Raw genomic sequence first — 22,640 nt, 5'->3', positions numbered from 1 at the left:
AAGAAGTAAACAATATGTTTCTGTGGATCCTCATGTCTATTAAATGGCCCTTCCAGCCATATGTACTGATGCATGTGAAAACCCAGTAACTTTACATTTTCATCGTGCCCCTCATACGCATTTGTCCCTTTTGCCCTTCCTAGTTATCTGCTATCCAGGATAAATGTTTAGCTGAACACATCTCTTGCAAGGTGAATATTTACCACCAATAAGCTCAGTAATCAGGTGTTCTGGGATCTAACAAGACCCTTCATGTGTATGCGCAGAAAGCATTCCCATTGATTTCAACAGGAGTGCTGCAGCCTCCCCAGAAGGTTATTTCATTTTTTTTTCTACAGGTTTAGTAAGCTCATATTAAAAACTTACAAAAAGCACTTTAACCCCTTCCTGATTTTATAATAAATAAAGTCTACAAGACCATTAAGGCTCAATATTATGTCCTGTGTTTTCTGCACCGGCAGGGGTGTTTCCGCCCAGTACGTGCTAGATGTCATGGAGGGGTCTCCCATCAAGCACCATGCTTAATTATCTGGTGTAACTGCACTTGGACCAAATGCCAGTTACACTAAAATAATGGAGATTCCCAAACACAGCTGAAAACAATGAACGTAAAATAGTTGGTTGATCACAAACACTCTGATTAGCAATGCAGGTCTACAGACCTCCTACCTGCAGTGTTTCTCCCTCTTTGACTGAAGAAAAAAACATTTAACCAGTCATCAGGGGTATTTGTCTATAAGGACCCCAAATGGATCTCCAGTCAAAAAAGTTATAACCATAAAACTTATAACCAGTTATAACCAAAAAAAAAAAAAAAAAAAAAAAAAAATAAAAAAAGGCCCTCCTTACCTATTTCTGAAAGTCAAATTGTCATGTTACATACCACTGGTTATATCCCTGCTTTTCCATTGTACAGTGTTGCAGAATATGGTGCTATATAAAACAATACTACTACACATACTAAATGATTTACCATATTTGCTCGATTATAAGATGATCCTGATAAGATGACCCCCCCCCCAAAGCTTGAATATTCATTTAGGAAAAAAAGAAAAAGCATGAATATAAGACTACCCTATAGGAAAAAAGTTTTAATAGTAAATATTAATTCCCATGTAAACTATTTTTTCATATTTAATAAAAACTATTGAAAAAAATGCATTTATTTTTATTTCCTTTTATTTGCCAACCTGCCCCCCCAGTTATGCACATCTGCTCCCCGGCTTGCCAGTCTGTCCCCTAGATATGCCACTCTGCCCCCCAGATATGGCATATAGCCTCTTATATACCACTGCCTCCATGATATGCCTTATACCCCCTATATGCCACTCTGCCCCCCCCCCCCGACTTACCAAATGCATCCTCAGACTTGTCTCCCATGCTTCAGACACCCTGGTGTCTAGTGCGGGCAGCAGGTGGACGTCTGTGCGATGTGCATAGACAACCTCTGCTGCTACCAAACTATATCCCAGAGCACCGGAAGGTCGTGTCATGCTGGCGCTCTGTCACAGAAGCCCCACGGAATGGTTATATGCGTGCATTGCGCGGATGTTCACCGGCTGACAGAGAGGAGGATCCAAGCCCCCTGTAGCACTGCGGGGGATCTGGATCTAAGTCTTACAAACACCAAAACCTAATGCAAGGAGAGCACGTAAGGAAAAAAGGTATATATGAAGTAAATCTTTACTACACAATATGATTAAATACATATAAAAAAATATATATAAAAAAAAGCATCTCGGCACCAAGACACATATAGGAAGGTACATACGAACAAGGGCACAGGACTACAGGAACTAGGATGGAAAAATGTATGTATATGAAGGCACAAATAAGAAACACAAGGATGACCACAGCGATAAAGTAAAAGGGAACAAATGAAATAACATACAGCAATGGTACATCAGTGCTCAAAGGTAACTAACCAAACCTAGAAACAAGGCTAAAAACAGCAAAAAGCCTGGTGATGAATGGTGCCAAGTCCAAACGTACGTTTCGCTGCAATAAGCGCCACGCCCCCTGACATGTTATTTCATTTGTTCCTTTTTACTTTATCGCTGTGGTCATCCTTGTGTTTCTTATTTGTGCCTTCATATACATACGTGTTTCCATCCTAGTTCCTGTAGTCCTGTGCCCTTGTTCATATGTACCTTCCTATATGTGTCTTGGTGCCGAGATGCTTTTTTATTATATATATTTTTTTATATGTATTTAATCATACTGTTTAATAAAGATTTACACACATTATATATATATATATATATATATATATATATATATATATATATATATATATATATATATATATATATATACACACACACACACACACCTTTTTTCCTTACGTGCTCTCCTTGCATTAGGTTTAGTCAGACCTCTATAAGACGACCTTGAATATAAAACGAGGGGTTAAAAAAAAAAAAAAAACCACCATGCCCTTAAAACAAAAACATATAAATTGTGTGGGCACACTAAACATACAGTACAGAGAGTATATGTGATTAAACATATAGTAACAATGGAAAAAAAAAAAAAAAAAAAAACTTTGGTCACTAGGAAACCACTCCTTCAAAAATAATTAACCCCTTCAGGACTGGACTGTTTTTTCAAATTCTGTACCCTTCATAACAATGTTTCTTTTTGTTGTTTTTTAAACATATCTGCACAACTTATATTGGTTTTTTTCAGGATAAGAAGGGCCTTCATTGGACACAAGATCATTTTTTTTAATGTATATTTGTGTTGGATTGGGCACCTATTTTTATTATTTTTTACATTGTTCTGACATTTTCCTTGAACTGGGTCTTTATTGTTTTTAGATTTTATGACATTTTAATTATTCCTTAACTATTTTTACATTTTAAATATAGTACCTGTCATCAGCCTGCAGGGGACTCAGAAGTCTGAGGAGGATCTGGACAGCAGAAAGGTGATGGCATCGTGGGAAAGGCATGCTGCCTTTTATTGTGGTGCACATGGTTGTTAGTGAATGCCTCGATATTGAGGGATTTAAGCAATACTAGATGATCGTTGATCACTTTCTAAGCTTCTTCAGCCCCATGACTTGCCAGGCATGTTAATTGTTGCTAAGGGGTTAACATGATTCTTTGTTCAGGTGGCAGCGTTGTGTCCTTTTAATGATGTTAAATTTGGATGTTTATGGTAGTTATTTATAATGAATGGCTTTAAAGCATGACTTAAAAGTAAAGCAGCCAGTTGAAATCCTACTAGAAAGTCAAGGATAATAAAGAATGGAAGCCTAGAACAAACAAACAAAAAAAACAGACATCCCGATTACCTGTAGATTTTCAGCTTGTTTTCTATGTAGCATTTCCTCAAGTTTGGCAATGGTACCATTAAGGTCATCGACTCTATGGTACAATTCTGCAACCTGTAATATAGAATAAAAATAGGACATATTTCTATTTTTCCCATACACATGGAATTACCAACAGGAGATCTTGAAATGTTTAGAATAAAATATTAGAGTGAAGAAGAAACAGTTTTGTTTAACATATTTGGATCACAGCAAATGTCTCCTTCACTCTATCAAAGCACTTTATGTAATTAGAACAATTAGAGAATAAAATAAAAATGAAAAATAGTAATTGAGGACTAATTCACAAGATGTATTTGTTACATCCTCCTAGGGTAGGTGTGATAATATTGTCAAGCAGGCCAACATTTTTCAATGTCACTGTCTTCTCCATGATCATCATTGTTCACAATCATGATTGTAACCACATAATATTAAGGTTATGAAAGACTCCCGAGTATGTCCTTAGCTGAATAGGCCTTTGCTTGTTTTTTTTGTGATCAGGAAGCCAGTCGGTACTAAATGTAAACAAAGTGCTTGCTGCTATAAGCTTTGGCTAAACAATATTCTGGATATGTTTAGGCAGTTTATGCACCAAATAGATTAGCACAATGTTAACTATATTTCCCCCTTAGATTCCCAGGTGGTCCTTAATATAAACAATATGAAGTTTTGAGAGAATTAAAAAATTACTAGAGATACAGTTAGTTAAAATTGAAAATAATGAACCACTGTATTTAAGTAGCTAAGTCTCATCATTAATTTTATCTACTACTCAGTAAAACTGTTTGGCCAAAAATATACCTCTACATTGTTAGAGAAACGGACAATCCATCGATCATCAATCGATAACAAAGCAAAAGTCTGAATATCATGGTTTATTTCATAGCTAACATTATATGGAAACACGGGCAAGCAGCACACGTTCTTCAGATCACAACAGAAGTTATTTTATATGATCTCTTACCTCATTGTCCCTATCCTGCAGAGTTTCTTTTAATGTATGGATAATGCTCTGTTTGTGAGAAAGTTCTTGTGCGATGTTCAACTCTGAAGACACTTGATGCAGATTTTCCTGAAGCATCTTAAACATTTTAAAAGACAGTCAGACAAACTTATCCATTAGATATGCATTAACCTTATAAGATAAAAGTTAAGAGTGTTTCAGCTCCTTGACTTCACTATACATTATGAAAATCCCGACCCCAGTGAGATTCTGCTGCAGGAAGAGCTGACTGGCCCTGGGTTAAATTTAGTTAAATTATAGATTTCTTCAAAATATCTTGAATTGAATTATGCATTGTACAGGGCTTAGCTCAGACTTCTTGCTGAAGAAACATACCAGTGTTGGCCCTTTATAATGAAAATTGAATTGAGAAAGTTAAAACCAAAACTCTCTGCAAACGCTCTTTACTGGATAAACAGCTTTGTGTGGCAGAAACATTGTTCACTACCTGTGTTCGATTCATTCTATTGAGTCGGCCCACTCTAACAGTTACCTTATTGGATGTCACTGTGTCCAGAAGTTTCCTTCGAAGAGCCTGCAGATGGAGTTCAATAGCCTCTTTTCCAGAGATATGCTGTTTTGATAGTGTTTCATACATTGATGCATCATGACAATTTATGATGGAAAGTATAGTGATGACTGCCTCATATAACAAGTCAAATTCCAACAAAGCCTAAACTTTCCAATGTCAGTTTGGAAGTCAATCACAAAATAGATGTGTGTTTTTCTTAACTGACTGCATTTTTTTTTTTAATGCATTACTGGGGGAAAAAAAAATTTGTTGCCCAACTGCAATCATTAAAGGGGCAGTTATTTTTTTTGAAGTGTTCCTTTTAATAAACATTTAACTGAATGGTGAACCGAAAACAATACAAATGTATGTTATCTATATGGTAAAACCACTTCAAAATACAATTAAAAAATATATGGGTATATTTAGCTAGATTTCATAACTGGCACGATAGATGAATGCAATGAATCTAGCATACATTTAAAAGCAGTACTGCAAACCACAAAGCAAAATACATTAAAGTTATATTTTATCAAATCATTTGTTAATCAAATTATTGATTACATATAATTACCCATCATGTATTTTATACCACCTTCTCTTTACACCAATGTAAGGCAGAACATCTGTCATTCAAGGATGGCAGCTCCTTGAAAGAGAGTGCAACAAGTGCTGGCACATAAGGCAACATTCAAAACATTGGGCATTTTAAATGTATATTTTGCATTGCCATGTTTTGTCTAAAATTCTCCCAATAGCAATATTCTTAAACAGTCATGGCAATTCCTAATCACACACTGCAGTGTGTAATTATAGAATTCTGAATTAAGAATGATGCTTCTCTTGTATAAAATACAGATGTGAATTGATCTAAAGTGAGGCAAGGTCTCCAAGGTTCATGTGAATTGCATTGTAATTGCCTACTTATTCACACTACTCTCCGGCAGCCCGTGGACGTCTGCGCAAAGCACGCTGACAACCCCAGCTGCTGGCACTTCCGCCGGGGCTTCTATGATGGAGCACGCTCAACCATAGAAGCACAGAAAGTGCCGGCAGCTTCTTGTGCAGATGTCCACCGGCCAGCCCCGCTAGACACCAGGGAGTCTGGGGGTGCATTGGTAAGTCTGGGGGGCGGTGGCATATCTAGAGAGCAGAGTGGCATTTTGGGGGGAAGGGGTATTTCTAGGGGGCATTAAGCATATCTGAGGGCAGAGTGGCATATCTGGGGGAGGCAGAGTGGCATATCTATAAGTTAGGTGCATTATGAATTAAAATGGCTATTGGTTTTCTGTTTGTATATAACATGCTGACTAACTGCATAATAGATACCAAAAATGTTAAAATAAATGTATTCGTGTGTATTAGGTAAAATACTGTTTTACTATTCCACTAATGTGCATTTTATTCTTCAAAAATAAATTTTTTCTATAAAAAAGCACCAAACATTTAGGGTGCGGCTTATATTCGAGCCAATATGGTAATACATGTATGTAACTCTTGCTACTCCCGCCTATTTTAACAGAAGCTCAGTTCCCAATGACATCAAGGAGTGAGATTCCTGTTTTAAGTAGCAGCACTAGTAAAATGGACTCCAATACATATTTTAGATTAAAACAGAGCGAGGCTCCTTTTAACCCCTTAATGACAAGACTGTTTCTTTTTCATAGTACACTTTGGGACAAAGGCTCTTAACATTTTTTCAGTGTTGCCGTTTAGCTGTAATTTAGCTTCTCATTTTGTGCACTCACACACACATTATATATTGTTTTTTCTTTAGATACCATTATTTTAATCATATAATCTAATATACGAAAAATGACTTTTTCTCCCTTTTTGAAAAATATCTGCAAAAATGAATGAAAAATCCTGCTATACAGATTCTATTTGTCCTGAGTTTAGAAATACCCAATGTTTTTGTTTTTTTTTTCTTTTTTCTTCAAGTTATTGAGCAAAAATTACGAGTAGCGTTTTGCTATTTCAAAACCATTTTTTCCCTAAATTTGGTCATTCTGCCTCATGTGCTATTTCGGGTACCTTTGAAGCCAGCCAATGCTATTTACCCCATCAAACCATATAGACACCCCAGGGTATTTCAAATGCCGGTGTTTTAACCCTTTCCATGCACTAATTCTACCATCAGCCTTTATGGCAGTAATTTCTTTTGTATTCTTTTCACACACATTGTACTTCAGGTGTGAATTTACTGCACCTGGTATATGTCCCTGACAAACAACACCCCAATATGTTTTTAGCAACATCTCCTGAGTACAGAGATGGGTTGTAGGTAATTTGGGAGGTAAAAGGTCACCTTTGTGAGGTGTGCTTTTTTGGCATTTGGACATCTGGTCAGTCTGTTCCCATATGCCATATTTGGGACATCTTTGAAGCTGAACAGATTTACCCCATCAAATCATACATTTATAAAAACACTAGGCACCCCATGAGCATTTAAAATGCCAATAACATGTTACCAATTGTTTTATTTTACTAATCACATTGTGATTAGTGAGCTGGGCTTCATTGACCTGCATAGTTGAATGCAGTACTTGCATTCAAGAGGGTCTGGATAGCAATACCATTCACTGATGGCCCTTGTGGTTGCTCTTTGGAGCAATCAAAAGGCGATCGGGGTAGGGGGCTGTGTTACAGACATGCCTCGATATCGAGGCATGTCAGCAACACCGATTATGCTTAGGAAACGATTGCCAATCGATTCCTAAGCACTGTTTTAGCCGGCCGCCTTCTTTAATGATCCGTTTGGCGGCGGCCATTTTTTTCAGGGGAGGGCCTTCCTCCCACAATCCACGGCCAGCCTCACTTGTGAGGCTTCTGTGGATCCTGCAAAGCTGCCAATCGCAGCGACGCAGGTACCGTATTTGCTAGATTATAAAACGACCCTGATTATAAGACGACCCCCCAAAATCTGAATATTAATTTAGGAAAAGAAGAAAAAGCCTGAATATAAGACGACCCCATAGGAAAAAAGTTTTACCAGTAAATGTTAAATTCAGGTAAACTTTTTAAAAAAAGCTACGATTGAGAAAAATATTCTGTTTTTATTTACTTTTATTTTCCAACCTGCCCCCCCAGTTATGCACATCTGCCCCCAGGCTTGCCACTCTGCCCCTGAAATGCCTTATACCCCCTATATGCCACTCTGCCCCATGATAAGCCTTTTAACCCTCCAAATGCCACTGTGCCCAATGATATGCCTTTTAACCTCTATGTGCCACTCTGCTTCCAGAAATGCCTTATACCCCTATATGCCACTCTGGCATTTAGGGGGTTAAAAGGCATATTATGGGGCAGAGTGGCATATATGGAGGTAGAAAGCATTTCAGGAGGCAGAGTGGCATATAGAGGGTTAAAAGGCATTTCATAGAGCACTCTGCCTACAGAAATGCCTTATGCCCCCCATTTAAACCCCCCCCCCCAACTTACCGGTGCTTCTGACTCCCAGTGTGTTGTCCGGGCAGTAGGAAGACATCTACGCGATTTCCGTAGGCAACTTCCGCTGCAGCCGGAAGGAGGTGGGGTTAGCAGCGGGGGTTGTCTGCGTCCATCTGACAGCCGGGGAAGGTTTGCGCGTTCGACGCAGACAACCCCCACTGCTAACCCCACCTCCTTCCGGCTGCAGCGGAAGTTGCCTACGCAAATCGCGTAGATGTCTTCCTACTGCCCGGACAACACACCGGGAGTCAGAAGCACCGGTAAGTTGGGGGGGTTTAAATGGGGGGCATAAGGCATTTCTGTCACCGCTTTGTCACCAATGCGGTGCATCGTGACCCCGTACAGGCTTTGTTGTGAAGGGGTTAATGTGTAACAAAGTGTTCTCCGATGTTTAGCATCAGGGGATTTTAATTGATTTCATAAGGGAATAACAGTTAGTCCAAGCTCCCTTTTACACATAGAGAGCAAAAGAGTAGATTCTCTAATCATATTTTGTTTACAAAAGAGCTGATTCTGCAGGCATACTGGAAAATTGTGCTACCCTACAACAATGAAGTTTTTAAATTTAGCAACTGTAGAAAAAGAATTTTAAAAAAAAAGTCTTCCTGCTCTTTCATTAAGTCAACTGTTTTTGTAAAAGTCAACACAGATTTATAAATAATTCCTATATTATACAAAGCCATAACACCCATCAGAATAACAATTCAATAAACGATCTAGCCCTCAAAATTGTGTTTTAAATTTCTTAATACAGGTTTTGCATGGGCTTCATTTAATGGAACAAGTGATGAATGTCCTACTTTCCCTGGAGGCAGCCAGGGGAAAGTTAAATGAGACAGATGTCTAATTTTCTAACTCCACCAACTAAAGAATACAGTAACTTTACTTATATGCATACTGTAATGAGTTACCAGATTCATCTCCTTGTTTAATACCTATTTCTCACATTCATCAGAGATTAATTTGTGTAACTGAGTATTTAGGAATTTGAACATATACCTCTGGGCGAAGTGGCAAATAATCATCATAAATATCCTGCCACATGTGCAAATCAGAAACGTTGACAATGACGTCTTGTTCCACCTTATGAGATCCCGTAATACTAAGGATTCCAGAAGCTGGTATGTTTGAAGGGCTGCTGCTTAAAGTACTCTTAAGTTTGAAGCTTGTAAGGAAAGACTTAACAGGTATTCTGCTACCTTTTTGACTCTGGACTGGCTTGTACTTGAGTGTTTTAACCAGATTTAATGCTACATCCAACTTGCTTCCACAAATAGAAGAGCAGACAGTCATGTTACTACAGCAACAATCACACTTTCTATAATCTGAAGTTGATTTAATGACGTCTTCTTTTTGAGTCTGAGAACCAGTCTCCAAAGTATTGGGGAGCGACTCTAATGAAGAGCCAGAAGACATTTTTTCCATGCACTCAACATCGATTGATGCCTTGCCGTCTGTCACAACACCAAGTGACGGCTGGGTTACAGTTAGCTCTTCATTACACGTACTGGCAGAACATTTGCCTGAAGGTCCACAAGACATGCTCCTTGCCACTTTCCTTGGTACCTTGCAAACTGCTTCATAATCAGAATCAGCTACTCTCAAGGTAGAACAGCACCGGCATTTTCTTGGACGGGTCCCTGTACAGCCGGTGTGCTGGCAATGCTGTGGCTCAATGTTCTGCTCCTCTAACTCCGTCCAACATTCAAACCCAGAAAAAACAAAATCGTCCTGAAGAAGAGCAGAATACCTTACATCCGGGAAATTTGAAATATCTACAGGGCCTTCACAGCCCGTGATCTGTAGGTCATCTTCTTCATTGTTGTTCCTTTTGTACAGGTTAGCGAGGCAATGTTTCAATCTATCTTTCTCTGAAAGAAGTTTCTGCAACCGCTCAATGGATAGGGCTTCAATCCGGGCAATTACAGTGTCAAACCTGTAGATGCGCTCCAAAATGAATGCACATTTGCTGCAGGCAAACTCAGCTTTGCCATCTCGAGTGATTTCTTTCCCAAGAACATGGGTTAACACTACTTGCAAATTCAGTTTGGACGCGGTGTGAAAGATCCAGCGACGCTGGTTTCCATAAAGTTCACGACCACATATCCTACACAGTTCTTTCATCTTGGAGTCCAGCATTTAAATAATAGCCTTCACAGACAAAATCTAAAGAGTAGCCGAATGGCCGAGAAGCCGCTTCTACGACACTAAGCTGCTTGAAATACAGGTCAGGATACACGGTACAAGCCACACAAATCCAACAGATTTTTCTCAACCAACTAGCCGGGCTTCAACAAATAAATTGTCACCACCCTTCAAATACCGTTAGCCTGCAGATACGCTCCCCCGGCTTTCGGCTCTTTTTCCAAGATGGCTACGGATTTTAGAGCGATATATGCTGGGAAATGTAGTTCACAAAAATATTAATGGAAACCTGCGCATGCGTTTGTCGCGGACTTCCGCCTGGCGTTATAGTAACTGCTGTACGAAGTGTAAAATCATTTTTTTTCCCAAGCAGACCTTCGGATACAAGTAAGATTAACCAACTAGCCTCAGTCTAGCATCAGCTATGTGTGATGTCACTGACATGCCAATATGGCCCACCGTTATTCCTATTAGAGGTAGTTAAGCTGTGATTGATGTTTGTAAGTCATAAAAGTATGCTGACAATATTAGATCACTGACCACCCTTCTCCTATCAGCATCTAGGGTCTCTAACAGATTATATATAATTGGTTCTACTAATACCAATCCTGTAGGTTTCCAGATGGAGTAGTAGTTTTATGATGGAATAGGGGCGCCCACCACCAGACTAGCAATAAAAACATACCTGAAAATGATTAAACACTAGACCCAAATGTCATAGTGTCATTATTGTGCAGCACATATTTATGGGGTCCTAGCCCCAAATTAACCCTAGACACCCCATTAACCATAACTGCCCCTAAATTAACCCTAAAAGCCCCATTAACTATAACGGCCCCTAAATTAACACTAAAGACCCCATCAACCATACCAATTTATTAAGTAATTTACCTGGAGTACATGCAATTAATTTATGGGTCGTTATGGTTAATGGGGTATTTAGGGTTAATTTAGGGGCAGTTATGGTTAATGGGGTATTTAGGGTTAATTTTAGGGGCTGTTATGGTTGATGGGGTGTTTAGGGTTAATTTAGGGTCAGTTATGGTTAATGGGGTCTTTAAGGTTAATTTAGGGTCAGTTATGGTTAATGGGGTCTTTAGGGTTAATTTAGGGGCAGTTATGGTTAATGGGGCCTTTAGGGTTAATTTAATGCTGAGGACTGAGGGTTAATTTAATAAAGTTAACTCAAGGTGCAGTTAGAGGTAAAGGGGGGGGCTAAGGGGAATCTAAATCCTGGGGGGGGGCAGTGAAGATTATTAGTGTATTTATTTATAACATTATTGTGCCAGTGAGATTCTCTGAATGATTCGAATCTTTGTAACATTGGTTGACCCCGCTCAAAGCGGCCTACTCCTGTATTCAAACTTGCAGCACTTTTAGTGATTCTCAGGGCCATCCTAGACCGAGTTGCACCCCAGGCAATATTTTGTTGCATGCCTCTATTCGTTTAGAGATGCCAATATTTTTAAAGCCTAGCTGGATCGGTCAGTGAAGAAACTATACAAAGTAGAGAGCAGGGCAATTACTTCTTACATTCCACCCCACTGGCTTAACTACAGGGATGCCTCAGTGCGACCCCTTCTTCCTGTCTCCCTGTACCGGTTCAAAATTCTTTGGAAACGGCCCTTCCGACCTGTTTAGGTGCAGTCCAGGTCGGAAGGGTCCTTTCTAAAGAATTTTGAACTGGTACGGGGAGACAAACGTATCGGGGTCAAGTGACCCTGCAGTGAAACCGAGGCTGCTCACTAGTGATGTCCGGATCATGAACAAATTGTTCTTTTGATCCTTTTCAGTGATCCAGATGAATCGGTTCAGTAGACTGAACGATTCATTTGTGGGGGGACGGACAGTACTGTGATAGGATGCCACCTTTGCAATATGTGAGTTCATGAAATTTCATCCCAACTAGATATTCCACGGTCAACTGTTAGTGATATTATTGGAACGTGAAAGTGTTTAAGAACAGCAGCATCTCAGCCACAAAGCAGAAGACCGCATAAAGTCACAGAGCGGGGTCACCGAGTGCTGAAGTGCATGGTGTGTAAAATCCACCAATGTTCAGCACGAAAACTGTGTGACGGGAGCTTAATGGAATGGGTTTTCATGGCCGAGCCCCTGCATGTATATCTCACATCGCCACGTACAATGCCAAGCGTCGGATCAAGTGGTGTAAAGCACGCTGCCACTGGACTCTGGGGCAGTGGGAATGTGTTCTATGGAGTGACTAATTACACTTCTCTGTATGGAAGCCTGACAAGTCTGGGTTTGGCAGATGCCAGGAGAATGTTACCTGGCTGACTGCACTGTGCTAACTGTTAAGTTTGGCGGAGGAAGGATAATGTTATGGGGCTGTTTTTCAGTGGTTGGACTAGGACCCTTACTTCCAGCGAAGGAAAATCTTAATGCTTAAACATACAAAGACATTTTGGACAATGCTATACTTCCAACTTTGTGGGAACAGTTTGGGCAAGGACCTTTTCTATTCCAGCATGACTGTGCCCCAGTGTTCACAGCGAGGTCCATAGTTGGATGAGTTTGGTGTGGAAGAACTTTACAGGCTTAAACAGAGCCCTGGCCTCAACCCCATTGAACACCTTTGGGATGAACTGGAACACAGATTGTGAGCCAGGCCTTCTCGTCCTACATCAGTGCATGACCTTACAAATGCTGTCCTGGATGAACGAGCAAAAATTCCCACAGAAACACTCTAAAATCTTGTGGAAAGCCTTCCTAGAAGAGTGGAAGCTGCTATAGCTGCATATTAATGTGTATGTATGTAGAATGTGATGTCATAAAACTCCCTGTAGGTGTAATCGTCAGGTGTCCCAAATCAAATACCATAACTATTACGATCAAAATAGCCTCTTATACAGTCATTTTATTATGTTTATCTATCAAAAATATGGCATATTAGATGGTTCCGGGCATAACTAGAAACCAAAGAGCCTTGGTGCAAAAATTACCCTGGGTCCCCTAGCTTAACCAAACAACATGTGTAACAGTGGCACCTTTGCCCTTCACTTTTGATCACTGCAAACCGGGAACATCCAACAAGAGCTGCAGTTTTAGAGATGCTCTGACCCAGTCATCTAGAGGCACAGGCCCACAAGTACGTCCATATTGATAGTTTTTCTTTCCCAGCGTTTTTTTTTTTTATATATATGCAAATGGATGCATATATTCTCAAGTAAAAAAGAGAATTCTGGCCTCATGTATTATTAAATTGTACAGTCTAAATTGTACAATTTTCCACAACTACAGGTATTTAAACTACATAGAGCCAGATTTTAACTGTGCCTGTTAAAAGGTTACTAGAACATGAAACTGTTGATATTAAACTTTATAGACCTTTTCATAGTTCTGCAAACGGTGGGACCTTTTTATTGTTCATTTTCTTAACGTGGGTAAACCTAACTGCGACATAAAGTCAGGTATAGAGGTGGATGGAAGGCACCTAATGCCTTATTTGGCTAATTCTATTTGACTTCACCAGCGAGTTAAATCCCCAAATGATGTTATGGGTCACTGTAGCAGAGCATCCATATTGGGCTGGTGCTCCAACTACCCCAGAAGTGCAGGCCAGGATGTACACAATTGTGAAGCTTGTTGCAGCTCACCTGGCCTAATAAGGTATTTTTTTTTTTTTTTTTTAAAAAAGGACCAGGCTTTTCCAATTCAGTCTCTCATTCTCCAGTCTCTCTCAGCCAAAACAGAGTGAGTAAGGATAGATATAAAGATAGGGGGAAGGAAAAAAGAAATATGGAAAATATAGTAAGAAAGACAAAGAGGCAAAAATAGAACGAAAACAGATAAAAAAGATAAAAATAGGGCAAGAAAAAAAAGAAAGGGGGAGGAGAAGAGGAACGATTATGTCAAATTGACAAAATTGTATATTATTTTGCTTTGTATGTTCTATGTAGTATCATGCAGACCTTCAAAGTTTAAAATATACAACATCTGTTTGGAAGTTGGGTAAAAAATTCATCAACTCCAAAAAAGTAAAAAAAGTGTCACTCCAAGAGTACGCATGATATGGTTCTGGTGGTAAAAGGGTTAAAATTCACCATCTGTCTGTCCTAGACTGGAAATAGTGAAGAAAAAAAAACCTTATTACCACCCCATTTAAGTATAATGATTTAACTAATATCCTAACACTGCCACCACACAGCCAATTTATAAATGGGATGCCTTGGTGCCCCGAACTAGACCAAAAACCCACGAAATATGCCTTTATAACTTAGTCTAATTAGGTAATGTGAGTCTTTACCTTAATAACTTAAGGTAGGCAGAACCTAATAAAGGAATATTTGTTACGAACAAAACAATAGTCACAGTCCATACAAAAAAGGATTATTAATAGATGAAAATAAAAAGGAGAAATTAACAGAAAACTTAACTACTTGCTTGGAGGGTGAAGTAAAGCTTTTTCTGTCTGTAGGGCAGGCCCCTAGTTACCACACTAGACATTTTTCCATCATTATTCATACCTTCTCAGTTTATCTCAAATTTCCAATCCAGCCCAGGGGTACACACAAACAATAAGTGACCTCCCCCTAGTGTTGTGTTGAACAATAGATGTCCAAATAGAGAATTTTGATTTTATTTTCTCTCCAGTGCACGCCACAGAGATAACTCTCGCATCTATGAATTTTTGCTATTTATGAAGTCCACAGATATGTCACATTTGCTACTTATGACTCACTACCACGGACTTCACAATTCCATCCAAACGGTTTAAATTGTGCTAGCCAAATCTGTACTCTTTTTGTAGGGTGTGCTTTCTCCATTCTAAATATGCACAAAAGATGCATGATTATGAATCGGTGTTATTATTAATATATGTTTTGCATATGACCTGACTGTTAATGGTCACTTAGCATATCTAAAGAATGCACAGGGCAAAGGCATATGGTGGATTAGTCAGGCACATAACTAGGTTATTGTAGCTGCAAAGAGCAGTATCACATTGCATCCACCTATCTACATACCTTCAGTTCACATTCTTTGTTCTGTAAGGAGAATTTCAGATCATGTATGGTTTGCTCGAGACTTGTAACAAGATTCTTGTTCTCCTCTTTTTGTTGGTTTATAAGAGAGTCTTTGCTGTCTAAGACCAGTGCCAACTGTTGGATCATCCTGTGAGGAATAAAAATGTATAAAAAATATTTTAATATGAGAAACCTCTAAGACATGTCAGAAATATAATCATAGATATCTAATCTGCACTGTACATGTGCAGCAGGTTTTGTTTTAGTTAAATGTTAAGAACTTTACAAAGTTTTTCTCTGCATACCGTTTATATGTAGCTCAATCATACATATTTTCTTGACTGCAAAATTAATGGACACAACAAATGCCTCACACTGCAAGCTTACTGGGAATAATATATAGCAAAGAAAGAAAGAGTTTATGAAACTGTTGTAAACACGCTGTTAAACTACTTCATTTCAGAAGATAATAGGGAAAAGCGCAATTAGGATTATCTAGTGCATGTATGATTGAAATGGTTATATGTTTCTGAAAAAACTTTGAAAACAAGTTATAACAAAAGTCAGCGCTAAACATGCTCATACAAAGTTTCAATCCATCTGGTGCACTATACAATATGTGTTTTCAATATATATATATATATATATATATATATATATATATATATATATATATATATATATATATATATATATATACACATACATACATACATACACATACAGTACACTATATGGACAAATTGTATTGGGACAACCGACCAGTACATTTCAGTACATGAAGGGCTTTCTTTAGATACCATTACTGTTATAATTTCTTCTAATTTACCATAAACAAATTAGAAAATATAGTGAAACATTGAAAAAAGACTTTTTCTGACTTTTATTTGAAAAATAGTTTACTAATTTATAAAATCTAATCAAAAACCGGCTAAATAGATTCTAATATTTGCCCTGAGTTTAGAAATACCCAATGTTTTTGTTTGTTTGTTTGTTTGTTTTTTAAGTTATAGTGAATCAGCACATTGCTATTTCAAAAACAAATCTTCTCATTTTGGGCTCATGTCCTGTTTGGGACATCTTTAAAGTTGGCCAAATCAATCTACCCCATCAAACCATAAATTTTTGCAAACTAGACACCCCAGGGGCTTTCAAATGCTGGTATACACCTTAGTCAAAATTTGTAATATTTTTTTGGGGGGGTTTTCCCGCCCACATTGTACTTTAGGTGTGAATTTACAGCTCTTTGTATATGTTACTTCTAAACAACATGATACCACTTATGCATAGGTTTGTCTGGTTGCTTAGGGCTAAAAGGCCACATTTGGGACATGAGTAATTCAGTTTTTAAAAATGTGTTCAGCAACATCCCTGAGTACAGTGATACCACCCATGCATTGATTTGTTGGGCTGTTTGGGGCCTAAAGGGACACATTTGGGAGGTGCACATTTTTGTTTTAGAATTTTGGTCAGCCTGTCCCATATCCGATTTTTTTGAAGTCGGCTAAATTAATTTATCCCATAAAATCAGTAGACACTCCATGGGTATTTCAAATGCTGGTATTTGTAACTTTATTTTATGCCATTATTTTTGGGAAGATACATGACCAATTTTAGGACTTACTCAATGAAATACACACTTTTTTTCACCTACCTGAATCACCAGCTGCCAGTACGTAGGAGAGGGAGACCCCACTCCATCAACTAACCGCTGCAGCTGCCACCATGGAGGAGAGGGAGACCTCCCTCCGTCAGCCTCAGCTGGCACCACGGAGGAGAGGGAGACCTCCCTCCATCAACCAACCGCTGCAGCTGCCACCATGGAGGAGAGGGAGACCTCCCTCCGTCAGCCAGCAGCCGTAGCTGCCACCATGGTAGAATGGAAGACCTCCCTCCACCAGCCAACTGCCGCTGGCACAGAGGAAAAGAAGACCTGGATCCACCTCCGTGCGCCCTCTGATGGTAAGACCAAGAGCGCCTATACGGTCTTGCCACACTCAAGATGGCCACCAGAATCCACCGAACGGGAAGCGACGTCCGACTTTTTCTTGGCGCCAATACCTCTAATTGGTGCCTAGTCACTTCCCATCCTTTATAAACCCTCAGTGGGCATCAAGACTTTGCCCTCTGATGGTCATGCCTATGTTTCATAGTGCTACTTCTCTGTGCGCGTTTTGGTTTTGTCTTAGGTGTGTAACCTTGGCTTGTTCCTGTTTACTCTGTCCTCCGGATTCCTTACCTCGGGTCGTTTATTGTATTTCCTGACCTCTGGCACCCTGACCTCGGCTTGACTTTTACCTTGAACCGTCTGCTCCTTGTCCTACCTGCATCAGTGTCTCCAACTTCGCTGTGCGTGACAGTTTTGTCCTTTCTTTTACATTTTGTTGGAACTGGGTAGTTCCACTGATGGTGGCATCACTAGAGAATTATTTTTACATGTTATTACACCTGTTTTTTTGGTTTGTTTTTTTTTACTATTTTCTTTTACTAATAGTGATATAGTGATTAGTAAGCTGAGTATTTTTGACTTGCATGGTTGAATGCGGTAACTGTACTTAGCCAAAACAATAAAAATCACCTGTGGGAAGCTCCCCTCATCTGTATAAAGCAAACCCACAGACAGATGCAGCTACCTCCACAGCTTTCACCCATCCCACTCTTAGCAAGGTATTATTAACAGCCAAGCCATCAGGTACCACAGCATTTGGTCCAACACTGAGGACCGTAATAAACAACTGGAAGCACTATAGGAGTCATTCAAACAAAAGGTTACAAAAGGAATTACCTTTGTCTTCTTTCCCCCTCGTTTTATCTATAGGAAGCTCTAGAGCAGTCCTCCTACCACTTTCATGGCATTTTTGTGCCTTTTTCCTGTTTTTAAAACTATTTTTCTTCCCCTTCATTTGCCTGGAGGCTGTGTGGGGGCAATGAGCTTCTTCCTGCAGCATTGCTCAAGTGCAAAATGCCACAATTCTCTTGGGAATTTCTGATTGGTCCCTAGCTCTTAAGATGGAGCTAATTTTTCTTCAGAGCACCATTTTTAAAGTGGCCCTGGCATTTTTTGCTACTGGGCTGTTTTCTCTGTCCCAATATTTTTTGCCGCTTCTATTGTTTGCTACTGGTTAGTTTATTTTGCCTTTATTTGTCTTGCTGCCTGGCTTTGTTTTTTTGTTAAATCTTTCCCCTTTTTTCAGCTACTATCATCCTCAGCATCTAAGAGGTCACATTCTAGGTATGTGAGATAAGCCATGGGATTTTAGTTTTTCCTTAGCTAGGGAAAGGAGGGCATTTAAATTATTAGTCCACAGGTACCAGAGTAGGATCCCCAGCCGCACAAAAGGTGGAGCAAAACTCCCAGATGTGAAGCATGTAACAACAAGACAATCCAAGGGATGAGTCTTTGTGAAGAGTATCTCAAGGAAGCTGCAGGGACCGCCGTCACTCCTCCAGAAATTATGCTAGCCTGGATTATTTGGAGGTCCCAGAATCTCCGGACATTAGAGCTATTAACCATCTGATTTCTTCTGCATAAGAAAAAGGCAACTTTCCCTCATCATGATGCGTTTAGAGGTTTGTTCACAAAGGAGTGGGAGAAAAAGGTTTCTCTATCCAGTCGGGTCTCCAAGGTTTATCCTTTTATGGAGCAAGATTGGCTCTTCTGGGATTCAGCTCTAAAAATAGAGGCTGCAGTGCGTTTGCAGGCTGTTTAGCCTGCAATACTACTATTCGTGGATAATCTGGTTTCCTTTCGAGATCTGATTTCTGGTATGGACTATCACCCTCGCCGTAGCTTTGACTTGGTCCGTATTTCAAACCACTCTATAGCCTTTTCGGTGGCTGCTAAGAGAGCTCTCTGGTTGAAGTCATAAGTCCCAGATCCCCCCTCTAAGATTTGCCTTTTTTCCAACCCCTTTTACGGGGGAATATTTTTCAGAAAGAACCTGGACAAAATAATTAAATTAAGGTTTTTCTTCCCCAAGACAGCAGAAGGATTTTTTTCCCAGGGTTCAGTGTCAGACAGAAGAATCTTTAGGAACCCAGGACTTTTTTCGTTACACCAGACAATACATGCCTGGAAAGGAGTTTGCCAGAGGCCAACCTTGGAGATCAGGTCAGGCAGGTCCGGTTTGCAGTTTCAGAGTCAATGACATTTCTGAAGGTCTCTCAGTCCAGAGGTCTTGTGTAGGTCCCCTCTATTTCTTGTTCAGAACCCACCAGAAGAGTGGCGTCCTATCTTAGACTTTTACAGCTTAAACGGCTTTCTATGCACCAGGGAATTCAGAATGGAATCCCTATATTCCTTTGTCCTGGCAATACAACCAGGAGACTGGATGGGGGCTATAGACCTACTTTCACGTTCCAATTCTTCCTGCTCATCAGTGCTTTCTTTGTTTTGCAATAGCAGGGATGAATTATCAATTCTGAGCTTTACCTTTCGGTCTAAGCACCATAGTCAGTTCCATCAGGATCACCACCATCTCAACCATCATGCAGTTATTCTGAGCTGGGTAAAACAGGAACTCAGATGGTGGACATCTTTCTAGAGGTTTCCCTTTAGTCAGTATCTCTAGGGAGGTTGTTAAAACAGTTGCAAGCAGCACAAGTTGGGGTGCTCATCATCGAGATCATTACTTTCAGGGTCGCTGGCACTTCAGACTCGTGCGTATGTTTCCTCCAACATATTGGAGTTTAGAGCAGTCCTCATGGCTCTCCAACACCTCATTCGTAAATAACAAGACCGCAACCTCCTACCTAAATCACCAGGGTGGAACAAAAGAAAGCTGCCTTCTTCTACAAGCAAAATTTGATGGAAGTTTAAGTAACAGGTCCAGACAATTCAGTGGCAGACTTCCTGAGCACAAGCAAGTTAGATCCCGGGGTGTGGTAACTATCCACTCAAATATATTAGAGGTTTGTCAACAGATGGGGTCTCCCCTAGATAGACATCATGGCCTCCTTCAGGAATCATCTTTGTATTCCAGACATTTTGATCCCCTGGCCTCTAGACTCGGATGCTTTGTCAATCCCTTGGAAATTTAGCCTGGGTTAAATTGTTTCCTCCAGTTCCCGCTGTACTTTGCAAGATCCAGAAAGAGAAAGCCTCAGCATCCAGAACCTTACTCTGTCAGTACCCAATTGTTCCTCCCGCCCCTCAAGGTCTGCACTTGATGGCTTGGAGACTGAAAGATTGAGCCTTGCTGCAAAAGGGTTTTCTTCTGCAGTCATTCAGACTATGCTCCAAGAGAGGAAGCAGTCTACCTCTGCTATTTACTACAAGATCCAGTATTTTTTGCTTCTTGGGCCCATGAAGCTCAAGTCTCCCCTTCAGATCCACCTCTCCAGAAGGTTTTCGACTTTCCACAAATGAGGTTTGACAAAGGCCTCAGCCTAAACACACTGAAGGTGTAAGTTTCAGCCATCTCTGTCCTTTCCGGGGTTATCTGGGCCAAGGATAAGGACGTCTCAGGATTTCTCAGGGATGTTTTGAAGATCAGGCCTACGATCCAGCGTTTATCTCCCCTAACTTTTAGCCCTTTCAAACCAATCAAGTCTATCCCTATGTCTACTTTATCTCAAAAGATAATGATTTCATTAACCTTGGCCAGAAGGGTCTCGGCCTTTTCATTTGACAAATAATTTACCTTTATCCGTCCAGATAGAGTTGTGTTAAGACCGGTCCCTCAATTTCGTCCTAAGGTCATGTCCTTCTTCCACCTTAATCAAGAAGTTATTCTTTTCTCAGTAGGTGGATTGTCTCAGCCATCTGAAAGGCTCAGGGGGTCCAAGTGCCATCTATGTCCTCCTCCTGGACAGCAGCAGCCAAGGTGCCTCTTGACTCCAATTTGCATGCAGCAGCCTGGTCCTCATTCCAGACCTTTCTAAAGCACTGAATGTGGTTGCTTCAGAGGAGGCTCAGTTTGCCAATGTAGTCCTAAATTCATTTGGGACCTTGTCTCAATAAACGTCTGTTTTCCACAGTATTCCAGTTTGTTAGTGGTTATTTCACCTCCCCCCCTCTTTATTGCTTAGGTATTACCCATTGTCATAAATCAAGTACTTACTCCGGCCATCGTTCCCACGCTGAAACGCTGTCTCATGTCGTCTCTGCTCCTTCCCCGCTTACTGATACGGCAGCAAGCAGGGTCTCTCCAGCTACACGAGGGAGGGGGCGCTCCACCGTTGCCATGGCAACACGTTTCAAATTATGACGTCATTTTGGCGCCCAATATGAACGTATTTAGACGCTTCAGTCCCAGTATCCTTTGCTGAAGTATCAGTTGAAGTTAGATTCCTATACCGAAGCGTTCTCTGTGTTTTGACCCTTTGTGTACCAGACCCTATTCTCGCTTACCGACTTTTGACCACTTGCTGCCTGCCTATAACCCTTGCTTGTAATTTCGACGCTGCCTCCGCTCGTGCCCCATTGTACCTCGCCTGATTTTCCCGTGTGGATTGGTTCTTTGCGATTAGGAACCCTTTCGCTTACTTGCTCGCATATTGATCGTGACACCCATTTGTTAATGCTGCCATGTGTAGCCAAGAAAACAGATAATCCATACTTACCGTAATTTTCCTTTCCTGGCTTTACTCCATGGCAGCATTGCTTTCTCTCCCTCTTTTGCTTTTGGCCAGTCACTAGACCGGGGGTTTAGGGTAAGGTTAAGGGGGGGGTGTCTATTTATGGCCTCTGTTTAATTTCCTGTCCTGCGAGGAGGGGGGCTAACTCATATTAATGCTGCTATGAAGTAAAGCCAGGAAAGGTAAATTACGGTAGTTGATTCATTTTCAGTTTTTCATTGCACCTTTCTAGGTAATGGAACACTGCTTTTGTCACTTGATAGTACTCAGTATTTAAAAATTGGACTCACTTGTCTTTTTCAGTCAATGTGGCACAGTAATTCTTCTGGAGGAGCCTAGCCTCTGTCATTTCCATGGAGTATTCTTTTATTGTTTTTTTTAGCTCCATGCAATTTTCCTTCTCTGCTTCAACTAAGGCTGACAACCGATCTGCTTCATTCTTTGAGAGCCTGGCTTCCTGAAAGAGAATGAATATGTATATGCATGTTTATTTTGGTTTTATGTGCTTGACAATGGTGTCTTATCTTCCTATGCTGAAGTTACTAAGTTAAGTACTTCTAGATCTTCCTTGTTTGGACCAGCACATCCAAACATTTCCAACACTGACAAAGTTGTGACTGTTAGTGTTGTGTGCAAGGAGGATGG

At 40.2% G+C, this 22,640-nt stretch overlaps 2 protein-coding genes across 3 annotated transcripts in view; both read right to left on the bottom strand.

Moving 5' to 3' along the window:
* PRRX1 (paired related homeobox 1) overlaps positions 1-22,640 on the bottom strand; it is a 379,246-nt gene that overhangs the window by 31,883 nt on the left and 324,723 nt on the right. The window lies entirely within an intron of this gene.
* Positions 1-22,640, bottom strand: part of PDE4DIP (phosphodiesterase 4D interacting protein) — a 254,630-nt gene that overhangs the window by 56,840 nt on the left and 175,150 nt on the right. The window contains exons 7-10 of one of the 2 annotated variants that reach the window (XM_053468624.1): positions 22,286-22,452; positions 15,417-15,564; positions 4,284-4,400; positions 3,299-3,391 (exon numbers count right to left, since the gene is read on the bottom strand). In XM_053468624.1, the coding sequence (XP_053324599.1) occupies positions 3,299-3,391; positions 4,284-4,400; positions 15,417-15,564; positions 22,286-22,452 (525 nt within the window). Of the gene's footprint in view, positions 1-3,298; positions 3,392-4,283; positions 4,401-9,282; positions 10,600-15,416; positions 15,565-22,285; positions 22,453-22,640 lie in introns of those variants that run through there. The other variant, XM_053468625.1, reaches the window with a different exon arrangement.

This window comes from Spea bombifrons, chromosome 6 (assembly GCF_027358695.1).
Source record: "Spea bombifrons isolate aSpeBom1 chromosome 6, aSpeBom1.2.pri, whole genome shotgun sequence".
Classification (NCBI taxonomy): Eukaryota; Metazoa; Chordata; class Amphibia; order Anura; family Pelobatidae; genus Spea; species Spea bombifrons.
Note: the sequence above shows the minus strand (reverse complement) of the source record. Positions and strands in the feature narration are given on the sequence as shown.